Below are 18625 nucleotides of genomic sequence, written 5' to 3'. Positions count from 1 at the left end.
TATTTAGGAGTGAAGGACTGATATACTTGAGATACCCCCGAATAAGTTTTCACCTCTCATTAAACCTTTTCAAGACCACGACTAGGTTGCCACCTTTTCAAATGCCCAAAGTGGGATAATTGTGGTACAAACATCAGATTTTGCAGGCCAAAACATACTCATGGCCAGTACAAAGGGCAGAACTTCACTTTTTTGCCTAAATAAAAGCTTATTCTTGTAGCATTTTAGTTGCTTATTCTGTTTCCGATAACATTTAGGTGTTTCAGATACAGAATAACTGTTTTATGCAACTATTGCATAAAATATAGGAAATAATTTTGCCTTAAAATCTCAGGATATTAGCCATTTTTACAATTTTTTTGCAGGACACAACTGCCCACAGAGGGACTGTCCCTCGTAAAGTGGGACAGGTGATAACCCTGGACCACAACAGTGGAAGAAACAAATAGCAGCTACTTATCTAAGGGGACATTCACCAACTCAGCCCTCACATCTTCTAGCAAATTCTGAAATCACAGCCAAGCAAACTTCCTCATTACTGATCCAGTGGCTGCTGCCCTGCACACTGTATTAGCAGCATCTTAAGAAAAAGTAATGCTTGGTTAACTGAGGCATAGAAGACATCAGGGCAGACTGTGGATGGTCAGCTAATATTAGAGTCTCACTTTGCATTGAACTTCCTGTTTGCATTATATTAACTTACCTTTAATTTCTCTATAAACTGGCAAACATTTCTCTAACTATTAAATCATTGTCATATAACTTGTATCTAGTCTTAACCAATGTTTTCATATTATGTCTAATTTGGTATGATTATTTAAACTGCTGTTTTTTTTTTTGCATTATTTTTAAAGAGTGTAAATTATTATTCTTAAAATGTTTTGTAATACTCTGGAGCTTTTCTCCACTGTCCTCTGCTGAAAATGCACTCCTACTCAGTCAGACTTTCCTGATAATCAGATGTCAGTAAATACAGAAATAAATAATACATTTCTCATTTTATCAAAAGAAGCCAACAAAAAGCTTGGACATGTGAGCTTCACAGTTTACTGTTCAAAATTCTAAGGTAGAGGAAGTATATAACTTCTTTCCAAACTAATCAAAACGGTCTGCCAACCTTATCAAATAGATCAGGTTTAATTGCCATAAGGTATTTTGACACAAGAGACCACTACATGATCTGATCCTGGGTTGCTAATAAAATGTGTAAGTGTGAGGCATTTTATATAATTTATTTAACTTTTTAGGAGCTAGAGGCTGTCAGGTAAACTACAGGCTGTAAGAAAAACACTTTATAAGCTGATAAGACAAGAGAAATAGATGCAGGTTGAGGGGGTATCTACCTCTAATAATTCATAGCATCTCTGCTAGGTGTCTGAAATTTCTTTTTGTTCCCAGTTAAAAAATCCATCATGCTGCTAACGGTGTCAGAAAAAGACAACTCATCAGTAGCAGAGTCTGAAGAAATGTTTTCTGTTGATTCAAATTCCCTGTTCTCTGGAGTAGAAATCCAAGAAACCTAGTCGAATCACATTTCTTATTAAGAGTTTGCTGGGGAAGGGGATCGTTTTCTTTTAGTCCCAGATTGTAATGATTGAAAGGCTTTGAGAAAGCCCTTGACAAATAGTAGACAATCATCTTTAATTCCTTTGGCTGAAGAAGACACTGGGACAGAAGTGCGTTTAACCTTTTAATTCATTTGACAGAAATGCAAAGGATAGTATCATAGTATGGAATAGGTGGTCATCCCAGTATTATGCAGAGCATGTCTTAGGTTCATAGATACCTACTCGGCTATTGATCTGTGAAAATTTTAAGAAGCATAGCCTTATATTCCTATAGTAGTTTTTAGCCCTAATATTTTGCATACTAATAAAACCAAAGGCAAGCAGAACAAAGATATGTTAGGACATTTACTTCCATGAGGGACACAGGTGCTAAACTGGGGTGAATTTGTGGTTTCTCATCCATTCATCTAAATTAAATTTAAATAAGAGTAAGATAAATACTTTGCATTATATGGCATGGAAGACAGTTCTGTAGAAGAGTTATTCTGTCTTGATATACACCTATCTCTTCAATGTGTTCTATTTATGTTGCAAAAGGATTTGAGATCCCTTAAATGGGAGTTCACTCTACCATTAGACTTAAGGAGTATGTTAAAGATTTGACAGGATAGGGTCTGTTGAGCCTATATAAACTAAGCAGAGATCACCTCTTAGTAGTTTGCATGACAGAGAACAGGGATAAGACTTTGAGATGGTCTACATAGTTTTTCTGATTTAGGCCCTTGATTTTGAGAAAGTGTGTGGCTACTCCAGTTGCAACAAATAGTTGACAGGTACTTATTGAATTGGTCATTATATTTAATGATCATCCTGATGAAGATTGAGTGCAGTGGAATGATTATTTATCTGGACTTGGATGCCTTACCTTTAAATATAAGCTGTGCAATAAAAATTGACACCCTTACTATAGTGGATGTGTGTTGATTACAGGACAATTAGTTCCTGACATAGGTTCCCAGACCTCTCACTACAGGATCATCTTTAAGGGGTGCATTGTCAATGTGATTCTTACTATGGAAATCATTCTTGCAAAAAGACATGATTATACATTTCTTGCCATTTAGCTTTAGTCGAATGTTTTGACACCGGCTATTAGTTTGGAAAAGGCCCTCTTGGAGGATTTTGATGTCCTGGGGAGTTTATGATGGCACTAACTTTACAGTCATCTGCAGACTTGGTTAGTCATAAACCCTTCATTTTTATATTGACCTCCAAGAGGTAAATGCCAATGAGAAGTGGCCTAAGGACAGAACTGTGGGATACACCACTAGTGACAATTTTTTAGCAGAGGTGGAGCTAAGCAACTACCAAAATTTCCTGTGTGCGATTTGTGATCCAAGAAGTTACTTAGGAATTTACATTTAGGTGGGAGAGTTTATCTACAATACCTGAGTGCAGAATGGTGTTGACTGCCTTTGTGAGATCTAGATATGTGATATTTACTGATTTACCCTTATCCATTGATTCAGTAACCTTCTTGAAGAAGACAACCAGGTTAAGTAGGTAAGATCTGCCTTTAATGAATTCAAACTTGCTTGGGTAGAGACTTTGTAAGTTACCTATGTCCTTATCAATTAATTCTATAATGATCCCTTCCATAGCTTTATGGATTAAGCTGGTCAGGCTTATTAGTCTATAATTACCCAGGTCTGTTGATGCCCCACTTTTGTGCAAGGGGGTGACTATTGCCTTGTCATTTCTTGTGCATTTTTTTCATTATGCAATAAAAGATGAATCTCTAGAAAGGAATAACAAGACACAGACAGGGAAACCAAAACAGATGTCACTGAACTTATCCCCATATAGTAAAAGATCAGCATAATCTTTGAATTGAGCAACTTCATGATCACAGGTACACCCCCAAAATATTTCTCTCTACTTCTACTCTCAGCATACTAATCATGATAAGAGGTGAACCTGTGGCTGTATTTAAAGTTACTGAATGAAACAACAGGTGCTGATTTTAGTGTCTGCCTGAACCACACACCCTTGGGAGCCTGGGTTGAACTTGGCTAGGTTTGTAAGGGCCCTGGAGCCATTAGCCTAGTAACCTCTTATGATCTTATGATCCTATGATCAAATGAAAACCTATCTAAAAACACATTGAACACACACCTTATCATAACAATACTATTGCCCATATCTTTTCAAAAATAGCACAACACACATAGTTGTTTCCTTCAATAACTTTAAACAGACCTAAACCCCTAACATCTGTAAACTATGTGTGAAACAAATCTCCATCAGCAAAATAAGCACACTCTGCCATTGCAGGTGCAAATGAGCACCAAATGGTTACTGAAAAATAAGCAGAGCCAATCGACTAAACAAGCATCTATATGGGGGGGGGGGTTCACCACCCCACACCTATCTTACATGCAGATATTAAATTCTTGGTCACACAAGCAGTTATACAAGTGAAAAGCCCATACACTGAGCAGTACTTACACTGCCAAAAGACCATACAGTGAGTCACTACTAGCATGGTAAGAGACATTGCAATAGCAATGAATGCAATATGAACACAACACACATGGTAATACTGCTATCAGTGTGCATATTTGATGATGGGATATTCCAACGGCAGATAACTGGCAAACCAGTTATTACTCTAGCCATATAAAAAGCTGTATGTTGACCTGGAAGGAAAGATTTTTCAGAGGCCTGTTTAACATTATTTTTCATTTTAGCTTTCATCTCATCTAAAATTATGTCAGCAGATGTTACAGCTTATGTGCCCCAGAGGTGACTTTTGGATAATTTTGTTGATGAAAAAGAAAGGAAGTGGATGGTTATCATTACAATGAGACTGGAGGGTAGTATGTATCTTTGACAGCAAATTTTATGTTAATCTAATTCATGGCAAAGACTTTTCATCTATTACTATTATAGGGGTGAGTGATAGAGTGATGCAGTTTGTTTCTGTCTCTCTGTGTGGTACCTCAAATATGCTGTTGTCTATATTTTGCTTTTCATACAGCGTATTGCCATGGGCTCAGGTAAATAATGAGGTTAAAGGGAATACAGGAGGGGAAGGATACTAGACTACATCCATATGAAGTTATTAGATGACGTGCTTGGGTGTATACTACATACATAACATGTCTGTTCATAAATATAATTTATTTCTTAACTATAACCAATCCAGCCAAGTTAATTAACTTTTGTACGAGGTGTGTAAATCAGTAGGTGTTAGCCATCTCTCTCTCAAGGTTTTAGTGCTGTGTGTGAAGAAAGTGGCAGACGTTGATCACTTCTGAGAAAGAAAAATGTTCAACAATCCACTGGTTAGAGGACATTTTTTTGAGGAAACAATACAGGTTCCCCTTTAAAAACTATTTCTGGACATGGAGCCATAAGTGTTGTAGGTAAATGGAAAGTACAGTTATGTAAAACATGCCAATAGATGTTCAAGTAAATTACTGTGCAGTAATCCTTACCTGTAGGATTTCAGCCTCAGTGCCCTTTTTCCTCCAGGCTAGTTGGATATCTGCCTCATAGGGATGTCAGGGCATTACCAGTATAAAGCTGATGTCCACCTGCACTATTTTAGGTCTTTCTTGATCAAAATGCCCACTGGGTATCCATCCTGCTACTGCAAGGTCCTAAGGATCTTGTCCAAACAGAGGCACATGTACACTCTCTGGATCAAAGATTAAGAGAAATAGGGTTTCCCAAGGCTACCCAGACATGAACAAGTCAGATGACCTGGGAGGAGAAAAGAGGGAAGAGGTGCATACATAGAGACAGGGACAGGGGATGGTGAGAGGGAATCAGTACTACAATAGCAATTTACAAGTGCATCTATTGCTATGGTAAATTCTTAGACACTTGTAGTATGGAGATCACTGTTGAAGTCATCCTTACTAGTTAGATGATTTCTAGAGGTTAAGAGGGTAGATATCTTGACATATTGGTAGGGTTGTGCTCCAAGAAGCCCAACAGAATAGCAGTAACAAACCTAGCCTTAGCCCTGGAAGCAATATCTGGTCTACAGTGCATTTAAAAAGGTATGAACTGATATGCAAGTAACTGCCTCAAGAACAGCCTATACACTCACAACCCCCCCCCCCCAGTAACGGCCAAGTTGGCTGATCTACCCCTACTAATGAGGGCTGTTCCCTTCCAACTTCTTTCCAAGAGAAGAGTAACAGAACAAAATGCAATGAGCTTGGTACTTAGATGCTGTTTTGCTTGGAAACATTATTTTCTTCCTTTCTGGATGCAAAGAACACAAGTAACTGATATGAGGTTCTGATATTCTTGGTTTTATCTAAGTAATATCCCTGGGAGTTGGACAGTTTAGCTGAAGGAGAACTCGGTCACTATTTTTGATAGAAAAGGTGAGCTTTAGTCCATGACTGTCCCTGTCCTTATGGAAGTCCAAAAAGGATCTCTGTACACAAGTTCCTGTAATTCTGAAATCTTCCTAGCAAATATGATGGGCAAAAGAAAAGTTACTTTCCATGTTAGATATCTGAGGGGCTGAGGCAGAAAGCTCAAAAGGGGGATGTTTCAGCTTTTCCAGGACATAGTTGAATTCTTATGAAGGAACAAGAGTTTTTTGATTGTCTCAATTAAGATTGCCTTCAGGAAATGTCTAAAATGTTTCAGACATGCTGGTGTGGGTGTGGGTGGACAGGCTCTCCTGACATTTAGGCTGAAGTGACAGAGATGCACCTTTATAAAGGCATATACCAACCTGAACTGAACAACTCACTTGGGTATTGCTGAATAATACAGTGGATATAAAAAATGTACACACCCCTGTTAAAATGCCAGGTTTTTGTGATATAAAAAAATTAGAGCACAATAAATCATTTCAAAACTTGTCCCGCCTTTGATGTGACCTATAACCTGTACAATTCAATTGAAAAACAAACATCTGTTAGGGGAAAAAATATAAGAAATAAAAAATGTACAATAAGCTGGCTGCATGTGTGCACACCATTAAACTAATACTTTGTTGAAGCACCTTTTGATTTAATTACAACATTTAGTCTTCTTGGGTACACACCTGCCATCAATTAAAGAGACCCTGATTAACCCCAAATAAAGTTCAGCTGTCCTAGTAGGATTTTCCTGACATTTACTCAGTTGCCTGCTACAGCAAAAGCCATGATTCGCAGAGAACTTACAAAGCATCAAAGGGATCTCATTGTTGAAGGTATCAGTCAGGAGAAGGGTACAAAAAGGAAAACAGTGAAGACAGTCATCAAAAAGTGGAGAAAATATCGGAGAATAGTGACGTTGCAAAGAACTGGACATCCCTCCAAAATTGATGAAAAGAGAAGACGAAAACTGGTCAGGGAGGCTACCAAGGGACCTATAGCAACACTGAAGGAGCTGCAGGAATTTCTGGCAAGTACTGGTTGTGTACTACATGTACCAACAATATCCCGTATTCTCCATATGTCTGGACTACGGGGTAGGGTTGCAAGACGGAAGCCTTTTCTTACACAGAAAAACATCCAGGCCTGGCTAAAGTTTGCAAAACAATACATCAAGTCTCCCAAACACATGTGGGAAAATGTGTTATGGTCTGATGAGACCAAGGTTGAACTTTTTGGCCACAATTCCAAAAGGTACATTTGGCACAAAAACAGTACTTCGCATCACCAAAAGAACACCATCACCACAGTGAAGCATGGTGGTGACAGTATCATGCTTCAGGTTGCTTTTCTTCAGCTGGAACTGGGGCTTTAGTCAGGGCGGAGGGCATTATGAACAGTTCCAAATACCAGTCACTTTTGGGCCAAAACCTTCAGGCATCTGCTTGAAAGATGAAGATGAAGAGGAATTTCACCTTTCAACACGATAAATACCCCAAGCATACATCCAAATCAACAAAAGAATGGCTTCACCAGAAGAAAATTAAAGTTTTGGAATGGCCCAGCCAGAGCCCAGACCTAAATCCAGTAGAAAATTTGTGTGGTGACCCGAAGAGGGCTGTGCACAAGAGATGCATTTGCAATATGACAGATTTGGAGTGCTTTTGCAAGGAAGAGTGGGCAAATATTGCCAAGTCAAGATGTGCCATGCTGATAGACTCCTACCCAAGAAGACTGAATGCTGTAATTAAATCAAAAGGTGCTTCAACAAAGTATTACTTTAAGGGTGTGCACACTTATGCAACCAGCTTATTGTACGTTTTTTATTTTTTTATATTTTTCCCCTAACAGATTTGTTTGTTTTTCAATTGAACTGTATAGGTTATAGGTCACATTAAGGTGGGAAAAGTTTTGAAATAATTTATTGTGGTCTCATTTTTTTTATATCACAAAAACCTGGCATTTTAACAGGGGTGTGTGCACTTTTTATATCCACTGTATATATGGGTGCTGTGCTAGGATCCCAGTCTTTCTTACAGCTCCAGAAGGTAAACATCTTCCACTTGGCTAAGTAATATTTTCTTGATGTAGGCTTCCCAGTCTCCCTAAGTATGGTCAGCACAGCCTCAGAGAACTGGTGCTTGAAGGGCAATTGAGTTACATCATCCAGACGGTGAAAGGCAGTGTCTTTAGTTTAGTATGTATCAGGCCTATTAACACCCTTGGTCATTACTTTTTGGGTCACTCAGGGGAGTAGAGGAATCATTTAAAATGCAGAGAGAAAAAGACCTGTCCATCTAAAGGGGAAGGCATTCACTACCTCCAGTTTCTTTATGTGATGCTCTGGAATAGAACTTCCTGAGATGTCTGTTGCTCAGACAGGCAAGCAGATCTACTTATAGGACACATCACCTGTGAGCAGTCTGGAGAAAAACATCTCTGTGTAGTGTCCATTCATCAGTATCTGTAGCAATCTTCTTAGCTGGTCTATCATTGAGCTCAACTGGGATGAGATGTAGACTTATTTTAGAGTTATCTGGGTTTGAAGAGCTATCTTCCAGGTAGTCAGGGAAGCCTGCGCAAGGGGTAAGAATGGATCCCACATGTGTGTTGATGAACCTCATCATAGTAGTGGTGCTTGTTACACAAAACCACTTTTTGCCTGACTCAGGGATATCATATCCTTTACATTTATGTGTTTGCTTTTGAGGTCTCCTGGGTGTGTCCTTCAAGCTAGATATGAATAATCTGTGGTTAGTGTCTGGCTGTGGGGGTTCTTGTTTGATGGGCATCTCTTGCTTCAGCCTGATCTGCTTGTATAACCATTGTAGTTATTTGGAGATACATGATAGAGTAAGGATTGTGTCCTCCAGGGACTATGAATGTTGACTTCCAATACTTCTCAGATAGCATTGCAGTTTTCTCATGTGATTTGGAGGCCATGAATCTCAGTGTCCCAGTATTTCCTGGCTGCAGCCATTGTTTATAGAATCATGCAACCATTGTCTATACAGTTGTCTGTTCTACTGTTTATAAAGTCACACCCTGCCTGGGGAGAGGTAGGTACTTTGGCTGCAGGAATCCAGCATGGACCCAAGAAACACCACTATCTTGGAAGGCATGAGATTTGACTTGGAGATTTTGAAGGAAACCCCAAGTTTTGAAAGCAGTCCATAGTAAATTGAGAGCCCTCAGTGTCTCTTCCTGGAATACTGCATAAATGAGGCAGTCATCCACATAGGGGTAAATGTGAATGCTCCTGGATCTGCAATAAGCAATTACTTCAGTCAATATCATTCTAAAATCTCTGGGTGGAGTAACTAAGCCAAAGAGCTAGTTTGTAATGTGGGTGCACCCCCACCCAACATCAAATCTGAAAAGTACCCATGACCTCTGTGTATGGTTATATGGAGACAGGCACATTAAGGTTTGAAGGAATATGAGTAGTAAGAGTGTTTTTATTGTCTGCATTTTTGAATTTTGGGATCTTGAGATAGACATTTATCCCTGGAAGGTCCAGGATGAGACTCCATGAGCCCTTCTTTCTTGGCACTAACAAAAGTCTTAAGTAGAAGCCTCTGTTCTGGTACTATTTTGTTACAGGGACTATGAAAATGTTACTGTACTATGCAAAGAACACACACAGTCATTTGATATGAGTAAAATGCCTGACATTTTTGTTTTTGTTGGAAACTGTAGTAAGTAGTTCTGAGATATCATCTGCTGTACTTGTTTATCTTTTGTGATGATTTTTCCAATTTGTTAAGCATTGGGTACCCTTCCTGCTATCTTTGGGACAGAAAGGATGAGAAGGAGACAAATCCATGATGGGAATTTATGGGATGGGTAGGGAGAAGTTCTATAATGTCATGGCTTCTCTCTAAGGGGTAGAGACCCATGGGGCCCTCGGGCTTCCTCTTTTAGTTTCTCTTTCATAATTTTAACATTTACCTTTCTTACCCTTGGCTTGCTTACCTTTTCCTTGCCTGAAGTAGTAAGGCCTCAAGATTCAGACTGGTAATTCTCCTCATACCTAAGCATGGGAGAGTGAACAAGCTGTTTCACTTGACATCACAGTCTCCTCATTTCACCCTTTTTGAATTTTCACCAGTAGGGGTTCCCAAATAGCAGCTCCTTATTCAGTGGAGCATTAAAGAACTGCACTCTGGTAACTTTCTAGAAGAAGATGAAGACGCAGCCAAGCATGTGTTCTGGTCATGGACCCTGTAGCTGGAACCCTGGATGTAGCATCCACAGCATCAAAACCACACTTGGTGGAGTGTTTAGCCACCTTTATAACTGTGTTGGTGAGGTCCTATAATTATGCTCTCATATCTCCATTAGAGACCTCCCTAGTCTTCTTTTTCATGTGTTCTAGGAGAACAATATAAAGCTTAGACATATAAGTCTGATAAGCAACGGCTGTGACAGACAGGGTGACAGCAGTATACATTTTCTTCCCAAAGTGATCCAGTACTCCACTTTTCTAATCACTGGGAGTAGATACTAGTTTTGACCTGTAATCCGGATCAGCAGCAGGTTTGTATAAAGGGACATGTGAGACTCTTGAATCCTGTAGAACTTATCAGACACATATTCAGAGTCAGCCCTGCTCATACTATAGACAGAAAATGATGTACTGTGTAAAACAGTCGCAGCCTTACACATTTCCATGTGGTGATGCTCAACAAGACTGCTGTAGCAGTACTTGCTTGAGCCTTTATTCTGCATAGGAGTTACAGTGGTCTTTGAACCCCTCCCTTTTGATGCTCTGTGCAGATATGCTGTTTGAAACAGAATTGTTAATGTGTTTCAAAATCAACCCATAGTCACCTTGTAGAAAATATTCTATACCTCTAATTTCCGTGTCAGTGTTATCACTTTAGTTCTCTCATTATGCATTTTGGGTTGTTTTGAAACCTTAATTAATAGAAAATGTATATAGGTAAAAAAAATGTGAATTACCATTTCAGATTTAGAATGTTTTACTAGCTAATCAGAGGTCGGCTTTATGCAAGACAGGTACAAATATTCTGTGAAGAAAGGTTTTGATATGCAAGTTTCTTGAAGCCACATTTGTATGAAGGAATCCTGAAAATGTATGATTTTTATATAGATTCATTTCAGCTGTGAAGATTGCACTCAAAGTTGAAATAGGGTCATAAAAACTGTTAAGGTGTCATGATATCTCTTATTCCCTAAACTATATGTGTGACAAGTTTTATAACAACATGTACCTGTACAAAAGAATAAGGAAGTGCATGCAGATGCATAAATGGGTTATAAGTGGTATTAGAGAAAAAAATAAACTTACCCTTTATTGGGAATTGACTTGGATGGCTGTCTGCCTTGGTTAATTAGTTGAAGCATGTTCCATGCTCGACCAGTATTCAATGCTTTCTTTGTTTTCTGAGGTTCGCAGTACTCCTCACAAAGCTCATCAGCCTGCTTCTGTTGCCAAGGCAACCTAAGGACAATTAACACATTACAATATGTTATATCATCTGCTCTTAACACAGAATTGCCTGCTCAGTACTTTATATACAATCTTCTGTGCATCTTTAAGGTGTATTGATCATTTTCAGATGCATCCTTGTTTTCCAGTTAATTTCATTTCCCAATGTACTCCTCATGTTAAAATAGCAATTGGTTTTGCAAAAAAAATACTATTATAGTATGTTATTTGATTTTTTTTTTAGTTTCACTGTTCAGTTATTTTTTCTATAACACTACCCACAAAATGATGTCATGGTAAGTACTGGCCAGTGATTAACATACATCTGCAAAACATTGTGGGTAATCAAAAATAATTTACCCATTTGGAGGAGTAGCTTTTTACTTACATTGTAGTTTCATTACATTATTTCCTGTGTTGATTTTCAAAGTGAGGTGTTTCACCTGCAAGCACTAGATGAAAAGTTGTCTTTGTAGGAACTAAGAAATTACTCTTGTGCAATTTAGCATAGAAATATAGTAGCCTATATATTAATTTAGGTATTGATGCATTGTGGGTTCAGTCCTTCTTGATGTCAAGCCAGAGATTTTCAGCTCTGGGGACAAAAAGCTGACCATATAAACAAAATAAAATGCACACTGTTTGCAATAAAATAGTATAATTTAGTAAGCTAAAAGCTAGGTTGGAAGATTGGCATAATGGTTAAGGTGTTTACCTTATAGACACAAGGTCTGAGGTTTGATTCTTGCATAAATAATTAATTAGGTTTAAAATAGCCCACAAGAACAGTTAGCCTAGAACTAATCCATGAGAGTATAAGGAGGTTATATCCAAAAACATGACCAATATACTTTTATCTGTGTGTGTGTGTGTGTGTGTGTGTGTGTGTGTTTGTGTGTGTGTGTGTGTACATAGCTAGATTAGATAGATATGTATGTGTGTATATATATATATAGATATATATATATATATATATATATATATATATATATATATATAAGGGATCCGGACACATGCTCGACTAGCATATGTCCAAATCACAAAACATCAAACGCACATACACGAAAGCGCTTAACATCGACAAGTGCTTCTGTGTATGTGTGTCTGTTTCGTAGATCAGACTACAGTGTGGGTAAGGGAAAAATTCCCTTTTCCCCATTGTAGTGCGATCATGGAGTGAGAATAATAAAGTAGGGGGGTGAGGGTGCAGGGGGGCAAAGCCCCCCCTGCAGAAATGTCGATTTTGTTTTTTGAACTACACAAACATGGAAGCACTTTTTGATTTTAAGCGCTTTCGTGTATGTGTGTTCGATGTTTTGTGATTCGGACATATGCTAGTCGAGCATGTGTCCTAGACCCATATATATATATATATATATATATATATATATATATATATATATATATATATGGTTTACCTTCATTTTTATCTATCATGGTTTGTGCGAGTAGGCATTTCCATGAATTGAGTGAGCAAATCACAGAAAGCATCCGAGTGCAAATGTCAAAAATGGTTTAGCTGAAAACTATTTTCGACATTTGTCCATGTGTTTGAATGGCTAAATGCATTTGCATTGTAGCCATTCGAACATATGTTAGTCGCCGTTGTGAGTTTTGTGCAGTTGTCCTTTCGATGGAAGGACATCGCACAAACCATGTTCGACAAAATGAAGGTAAACATATATATATATATATATATATATATATATATATATATATATATATATATATATATATATATATATATATATATATATATAGATAGATAGATAGAGAGCTTCCCTGTGCCTGGCTTGGTCACCTGTGACTACAAGACCCTTGGATTGCATCTAAAGCCATCTGTGGACCTGTGGATCTACAACGTTGATATAAGTATTTTTTTTTTGCATTTGCTATAACTATCTCAGTGCTATTTAACAGTTCTGTTTGGCATTTCTTGATTTTGTTTTTTAATTTATCATTGTTTGTCAGCCTGTTTTTGTTAAAGAAATGCTATCTGTTATTACTGTACTGGTCTTGGGTCATTTTAACAGTATTCTGATATTTCCTAACCTCCTCTGATACTGCAAAAGCTATTCTGAGTTTGTCAAACTTCTCCTTAATTTGTCAAAATGTTTCTAATTTTTGCAAAGCTTTTTGTGTTTGTAGAAGCTTTCCTACATTTACACATATTTTTTCTGTATTTGGGAACATTTCTCGGGGTTTATGAACTTATTTCCAATGATTCCTGATACTGCAAGAGTTCTGCCTTTTGTTGTAAAGCATCTGTTACTGCACTTGAGTTCAAAACCAGGTTGTTTTACATTAAGAGGGTTTTATTCTAAACGTTGGTGTGAACAGAGGGCTGATTTAACTGATCCAAGTTGGGAATTGCTGATGGAAAGCTTATTGTGTGCTTATTGTGTGCTTATCCTATTGGCCTGAGGGTTTGACTGTGTAAAAGTCTTTCATCATCCTAGTATAAAACCCTTACATTTGTATGAGTATGTGCTCATTTATTCAGAGCTTCCCTATGTCTGCTTTGGATGCCCATGACTACAGTTCCCTTGGATTCCATCTAAACCCATCTTGCTCTAACTATCTCAGTGCTATTTAACACTTCTGTGCTGCATTGCTTGATTTGTTTGAATTTATCACTGTTTTTCAGTCTGCATTTTTTAAAGAAACACCATCTGTTTGTTACTGTGCTGCTCTTAGATTGTTTTAGCAGTAGTCATAACCTCCTCTGATACTGCAAAAGCTGCTCTGAGTTTGTGAAAGTTCTCTTAAGTTTTCAAAAATATTCCTAACTTTTGCAAAGTTTTTCTGCATTTGTAGAACTGTTCCTACATTTGTCTCTATTTGGAAACATTTCTTAGGGTTTGAGAACTTATTTCCAAGGATTCCTGATACTGCAGGAGTTCTGCCTTTTGTTGTAAAGCATTTTTACTGCACTTGAGCTCAAAACCAGTTCATTTTACATTAACTCATTTACTCCAATGGAGCTCAGGAAGTTTGCACTGTAACTTCCAATGGGCGGAGCCTAGGCCTTTTGACAGAACCAAATTATGTCCTCACATTTCAAATAAATGTTCATATCTCTGGAACCATAGGGGTTATGAAAGAAGTATGAATGAAAACCCCTTCAGCACAAACTATTTTTATAGTGGTTGTATTCTTTAGGTTCTAAGTCTTAAACTGAATTTTATAAGTCGCAGTAAATACAGTAACTATTACATGTGTAATATTTTGGAAACAACTTACAATATCTCAGCAACCACTAAGGTTACATGCATACTGTCAGCAGTATTTCATTAATCTAGATGAGAGCTTTCATATGAGGCTAAGGAGTTCTGTAACTTGGTTGTTGAGATATTTAGAAAAATGTGAAAATGATATCTATATTAATTAATATCATAAAAACTCCACTTAATAGCTAGTTACCTGCACTAGACAGAGATCAAATATTAATGCAGTTGAGTTTGGTATTTTGTAAGCTTTAACATGAAATCTTTTAAAACCTTGTACATAGCATGATTTGGGAATAATTGGTGCAAATATGAACAAGCAATATTTGACACCTAGAGACGTCAGTAAGAGTTAAATCCAGATGCACCTGGAGGCATCACTCGGATGTAATGAATTAAGAGGGTTTTATTTTGCACTTTAGTGGGAGCAGAGGGCTGATTCAATCCATCTGAGTTGAAAACAGCTGGTGGAAGGCTTATTGTGTGTTTATCTGATTTGTCTGAGGACTTAACTGTGCAAAAGTCTTTCATTCTTCATTTACAAAAGCCTTGCATTTGTGCATTGTGTAAACATGGTTACCAGTGCCTTGTATATATGCAATCTCTCCAATTTAAAATCCTCTGTAGGAAATAGTCTCCTTAGTTGCCCACTGTTCATAACTGCTTGAAGAGCTGCCATTTGTGCACAAGGCCGCACCACTGCAAGTCATCCTATAGTATAGAACTAAACACTCTCACTTACAATGTTAAGTCACTCTCCCCTACTCCTTCCCATCTACTAAGGATCTGGCATAATGAATAGGTGCTTCACTGTCAACTATGTTTGTGTCTTGGTGGATATGAGCATCTTGAGAAAGTGCAGTAACTGCCTCATGTTCACTGGCAATCACTTAATTTTAGAACAGACAAACCCAGTATGTGAGAGATGAAGATGCAAAATGTCAGTGGGGGAAAACGTCTCACATGCACACATGAAAAATGTAAACCAGATTGTTAGCATTACAACCAAAACACTCATTACCAAGACTAAGGACTAAGCACATAGACCCACATATGTGAGAGTACTTACATCCTAAAAGCATCTCTCAGTGGTCCTGTGCACACTCAAAAAAGACAGCACCTCACACAACACATAACTCTGAAAATCATAGTAGGCCCACTTCCAAGTCCACAATGAAACAGATTACATAACCAAATATTCTATTTATTAGGGATTCCATTGTAAGATATACTAATGTCCCCCTTACCAGGCTAAACAAGGAGAAGATCACAGTGAGCTGTCTGTCAGTCTTTCTGTTGCCAGGATCCACCAGCTCACACATGCACTTAGATCTTTAAACCACAAATACCAGTATGACATGGTCATAGTCCACGTGGGTGTAAATGACCTAATATGTACTTCACTGGACTATATGAAGAAAGACATGATGGAGCTCTCTGAATATATGTCTAAGGAGGGTATGAATGCAGCCTTGAGTAGGATCCTATGTTATCCAATGGTGATGCCACAGTACAAGCAAAAAATGATTGACTTCAACAATTGGCATAGGTTCTGGTCACAACAAGGGGATCCAATATCCGTCAGCCTGGGAAAACATGATTGACAAACCATGATGCTTTGCCAGAGATGGCTTGTACTTGTCATCACTCAGCTTCTGGATACTAGCAAAAACTTTATCTAGCCTCTTAGTGTCGTTTTAGGCCATGTCAAGTTGTTAAACCCTCCAACATAACAAAAATCACTCATGACCACCTAAAGGTACTGCTGCTCAACACTAGAAGTTTAAATAAAAAACTGCAATCCCTGGAAGCATTCCTCACCCTGAAAAATGCAGACATGTGTTTGGTCATGGAAACATGATTCAGAACCATGAAGAGCACCCCGGCTATCAAAGGCTACAATGAGTTTCATAAATTTCGATCACCCTCAGCTTAGGATAAAACAAAGGAAGGATGTCTCAGTGTTCATAAATGACAAGTATACCACTAGACTGGTCCAACAACATAACTCACTTGAGCTGCTCCACGCCTAACTGACCATAGATGTGACCCCCATCATAGCCTTGCTAGCTATAGATCCCCTAACATGAGTCTAGAAAACCACACCTCCTACCTAAACCTACTGGAATCTTTTAATATTCAGCCAGACACCATACTTGTTGGTGATTTTAACTACTCTTCCATAAACTGGGAGACTTATACAACCCATAATTCATGTGCTCAGAGGTTTGTGAACATCACAATGCAAATACCCCGGAGTAACTAGCTAGCTCCCTGTCTAGATGTACAAATATCCTAGACCTAGTAGGATGCTGCTCTCTCCTGTGCACTAACTGTTCCATAGTAAGATCTGACCACAAAATGATCTCCTTTAGTACTAAAACTAATGTAGAACTCCCATCAAACTCCATACCTGTTAAGAACTTTGCTAAAGCCAATTTCCTCAAACTAAGAGACAGCTTATTAAGCTTCCAATTCCCTCAGAACCCATATGACACTGAGGCCTACTCTGTGCTGTACACAAAAGCACTGTACAATCACATTCATAGCTGCATAGAGGAAGCAGTACCTGTCCAAGTCAAATCTATGATTACTGGTAAAAATAAACCACCCTGGTGGTCCTCTAGCATAAATAGGCTATTCAGAAAAAGGAAAAGAAATATTCTCCAAAGCCAAAAAGGAAAAGAAAAAAAAAACAGTGCAAAAAGATACTCACCAGTCTGAACAAACAAATTAGAGAGATGGTCAAATCTACCATAGCAAACTATTACCAAAGATAGCATCTCAGGTGAAAGATAACCATAAAGCTTTTTTTTAATTAATGTTTACAACATCAGAGGAAATGTTCAGCGATAAGCAGAGTTAATCATGAAATGCAACACTTACACCCAGCCTGAAGTTACAGCAAACCTGCTGGCCAACAAGTTCAGTTCAAATTCCCCCCAGCACCTCCTATCACACCCAAAGAAATACCTGCAACCATCTATCTACTGCTCATTATGACGGAACAGGTCCTTACCTCAATCGCTAAAGCAAAAAACACAGCATCCATGGGTCATAACATCATTCCAGGATGCTTCTTAAGTAGCTTAAAACAGAATCTATCAAGGTCACTAGAAATCCTGTTTAACCACAGCCACTGGATGGGCTTTTTCCCAGAGGAATGGAGGACTGCAGCAGTCATCCCTCTGCACAAGGGGTGCTCATTAACTGACCCAGGTAACTACAGACCCATAAGCTTGGCCAAGCTTATCTGCAAGGCCATGGAAAGAATTATCATGATCCTGATCAATAACAACATAGGAAATATCCAAACAGTGGACCAGACCTTGTTTTGTTTTGTCAAAGGGAGGCCTTGCCTGCTCAATCTGTTGGACTGCTTTGAGAAAGTCACCAGGGCCATCGATGAGGGTAAAACAGTGCACACCACTTATCTAGACCTGGCCAAAGCTTTGACACAATCCCCAATTGGGTATCATAGATAAACTTACCACATTAGGTATAAATCCCTACATCATCAGGTGGATAGCAAACTGGCTCACTGACAGGACACATGTTGTCCGGATAGGAGAATCCACTTCCGATAAGAAACCTGTTACTAGCAGTGTCCCACAGGGCTTATTGCTGGAACCCCTCCTGTTTGGTATATACATCTCTGAAATGAAGGTCAATGTTGGGGGCCTTTGGCTCACCAAGTTCACTAATGACTGTAAGCTGGGAGTAATCATCAAATCCCCAAATGAGCTGACATCCAACAAACATACCTAAAAATGACAAACAACTGGGGCAAAACCATGATCTGAGAGGAAATGCTAAAAAATGTGCAATCATACCCTTCAGTAAATCAGATATCCCTGCAACTTATAATATTGATAGCACAACCCTAAAAGTTGACCCAGTGGTGAGGGACTCATGAAAACAGATATATAGTAACCTAAAGTTTCACCACCAGGTAGATACGGTAATGAGGAAATCCTTCTGTTTGGCTCAACTTATAAGTAAAGGCATGGCATCAAGGTGAAAGGAAGTCATAGTGCCATTGCA

General features: G+C 38.4%; 1 protein-coding gene across 1 annotated transcript in view; it reads right to left on the bottom strand.

The window, feature by feature from the left end:
* The window catches only part of LOC122806206, a 330963-nt gene that overhangs the window by 35388 nt on the left and 276950 nt on the right, over window positions 1-18625 (bottom strand). Inside the window, exon 5 of the mRNA XM_044076434.1 lies at window positions 11214-11366. Within this exon, the coding sequence (XP_043932369.1) occupies window positions 11214-11366 (153 nt within the window). The remainder of the gene's footprint in view (window positions 1-11213; window positions 11367-18625) is intronic.

The sequence above is a fragment of the Protopterus annectens genome, chromosome 7.part0, assembly GCF_019279795.1.
Source record: "Protopterus annectens isolate FY-2018-M chromosome 7.part0, PAN1.0, whole genome shotgun sequence".
Lineage (NCBI taxonomy): Eukaryota > Metazoa > Chordata > Ceratodontiformes > Protopteridae > Protopterus > Protopterus annectens.
This window is presented reverse-complemented; position numbering and strand designations above follow the sequence as displayed.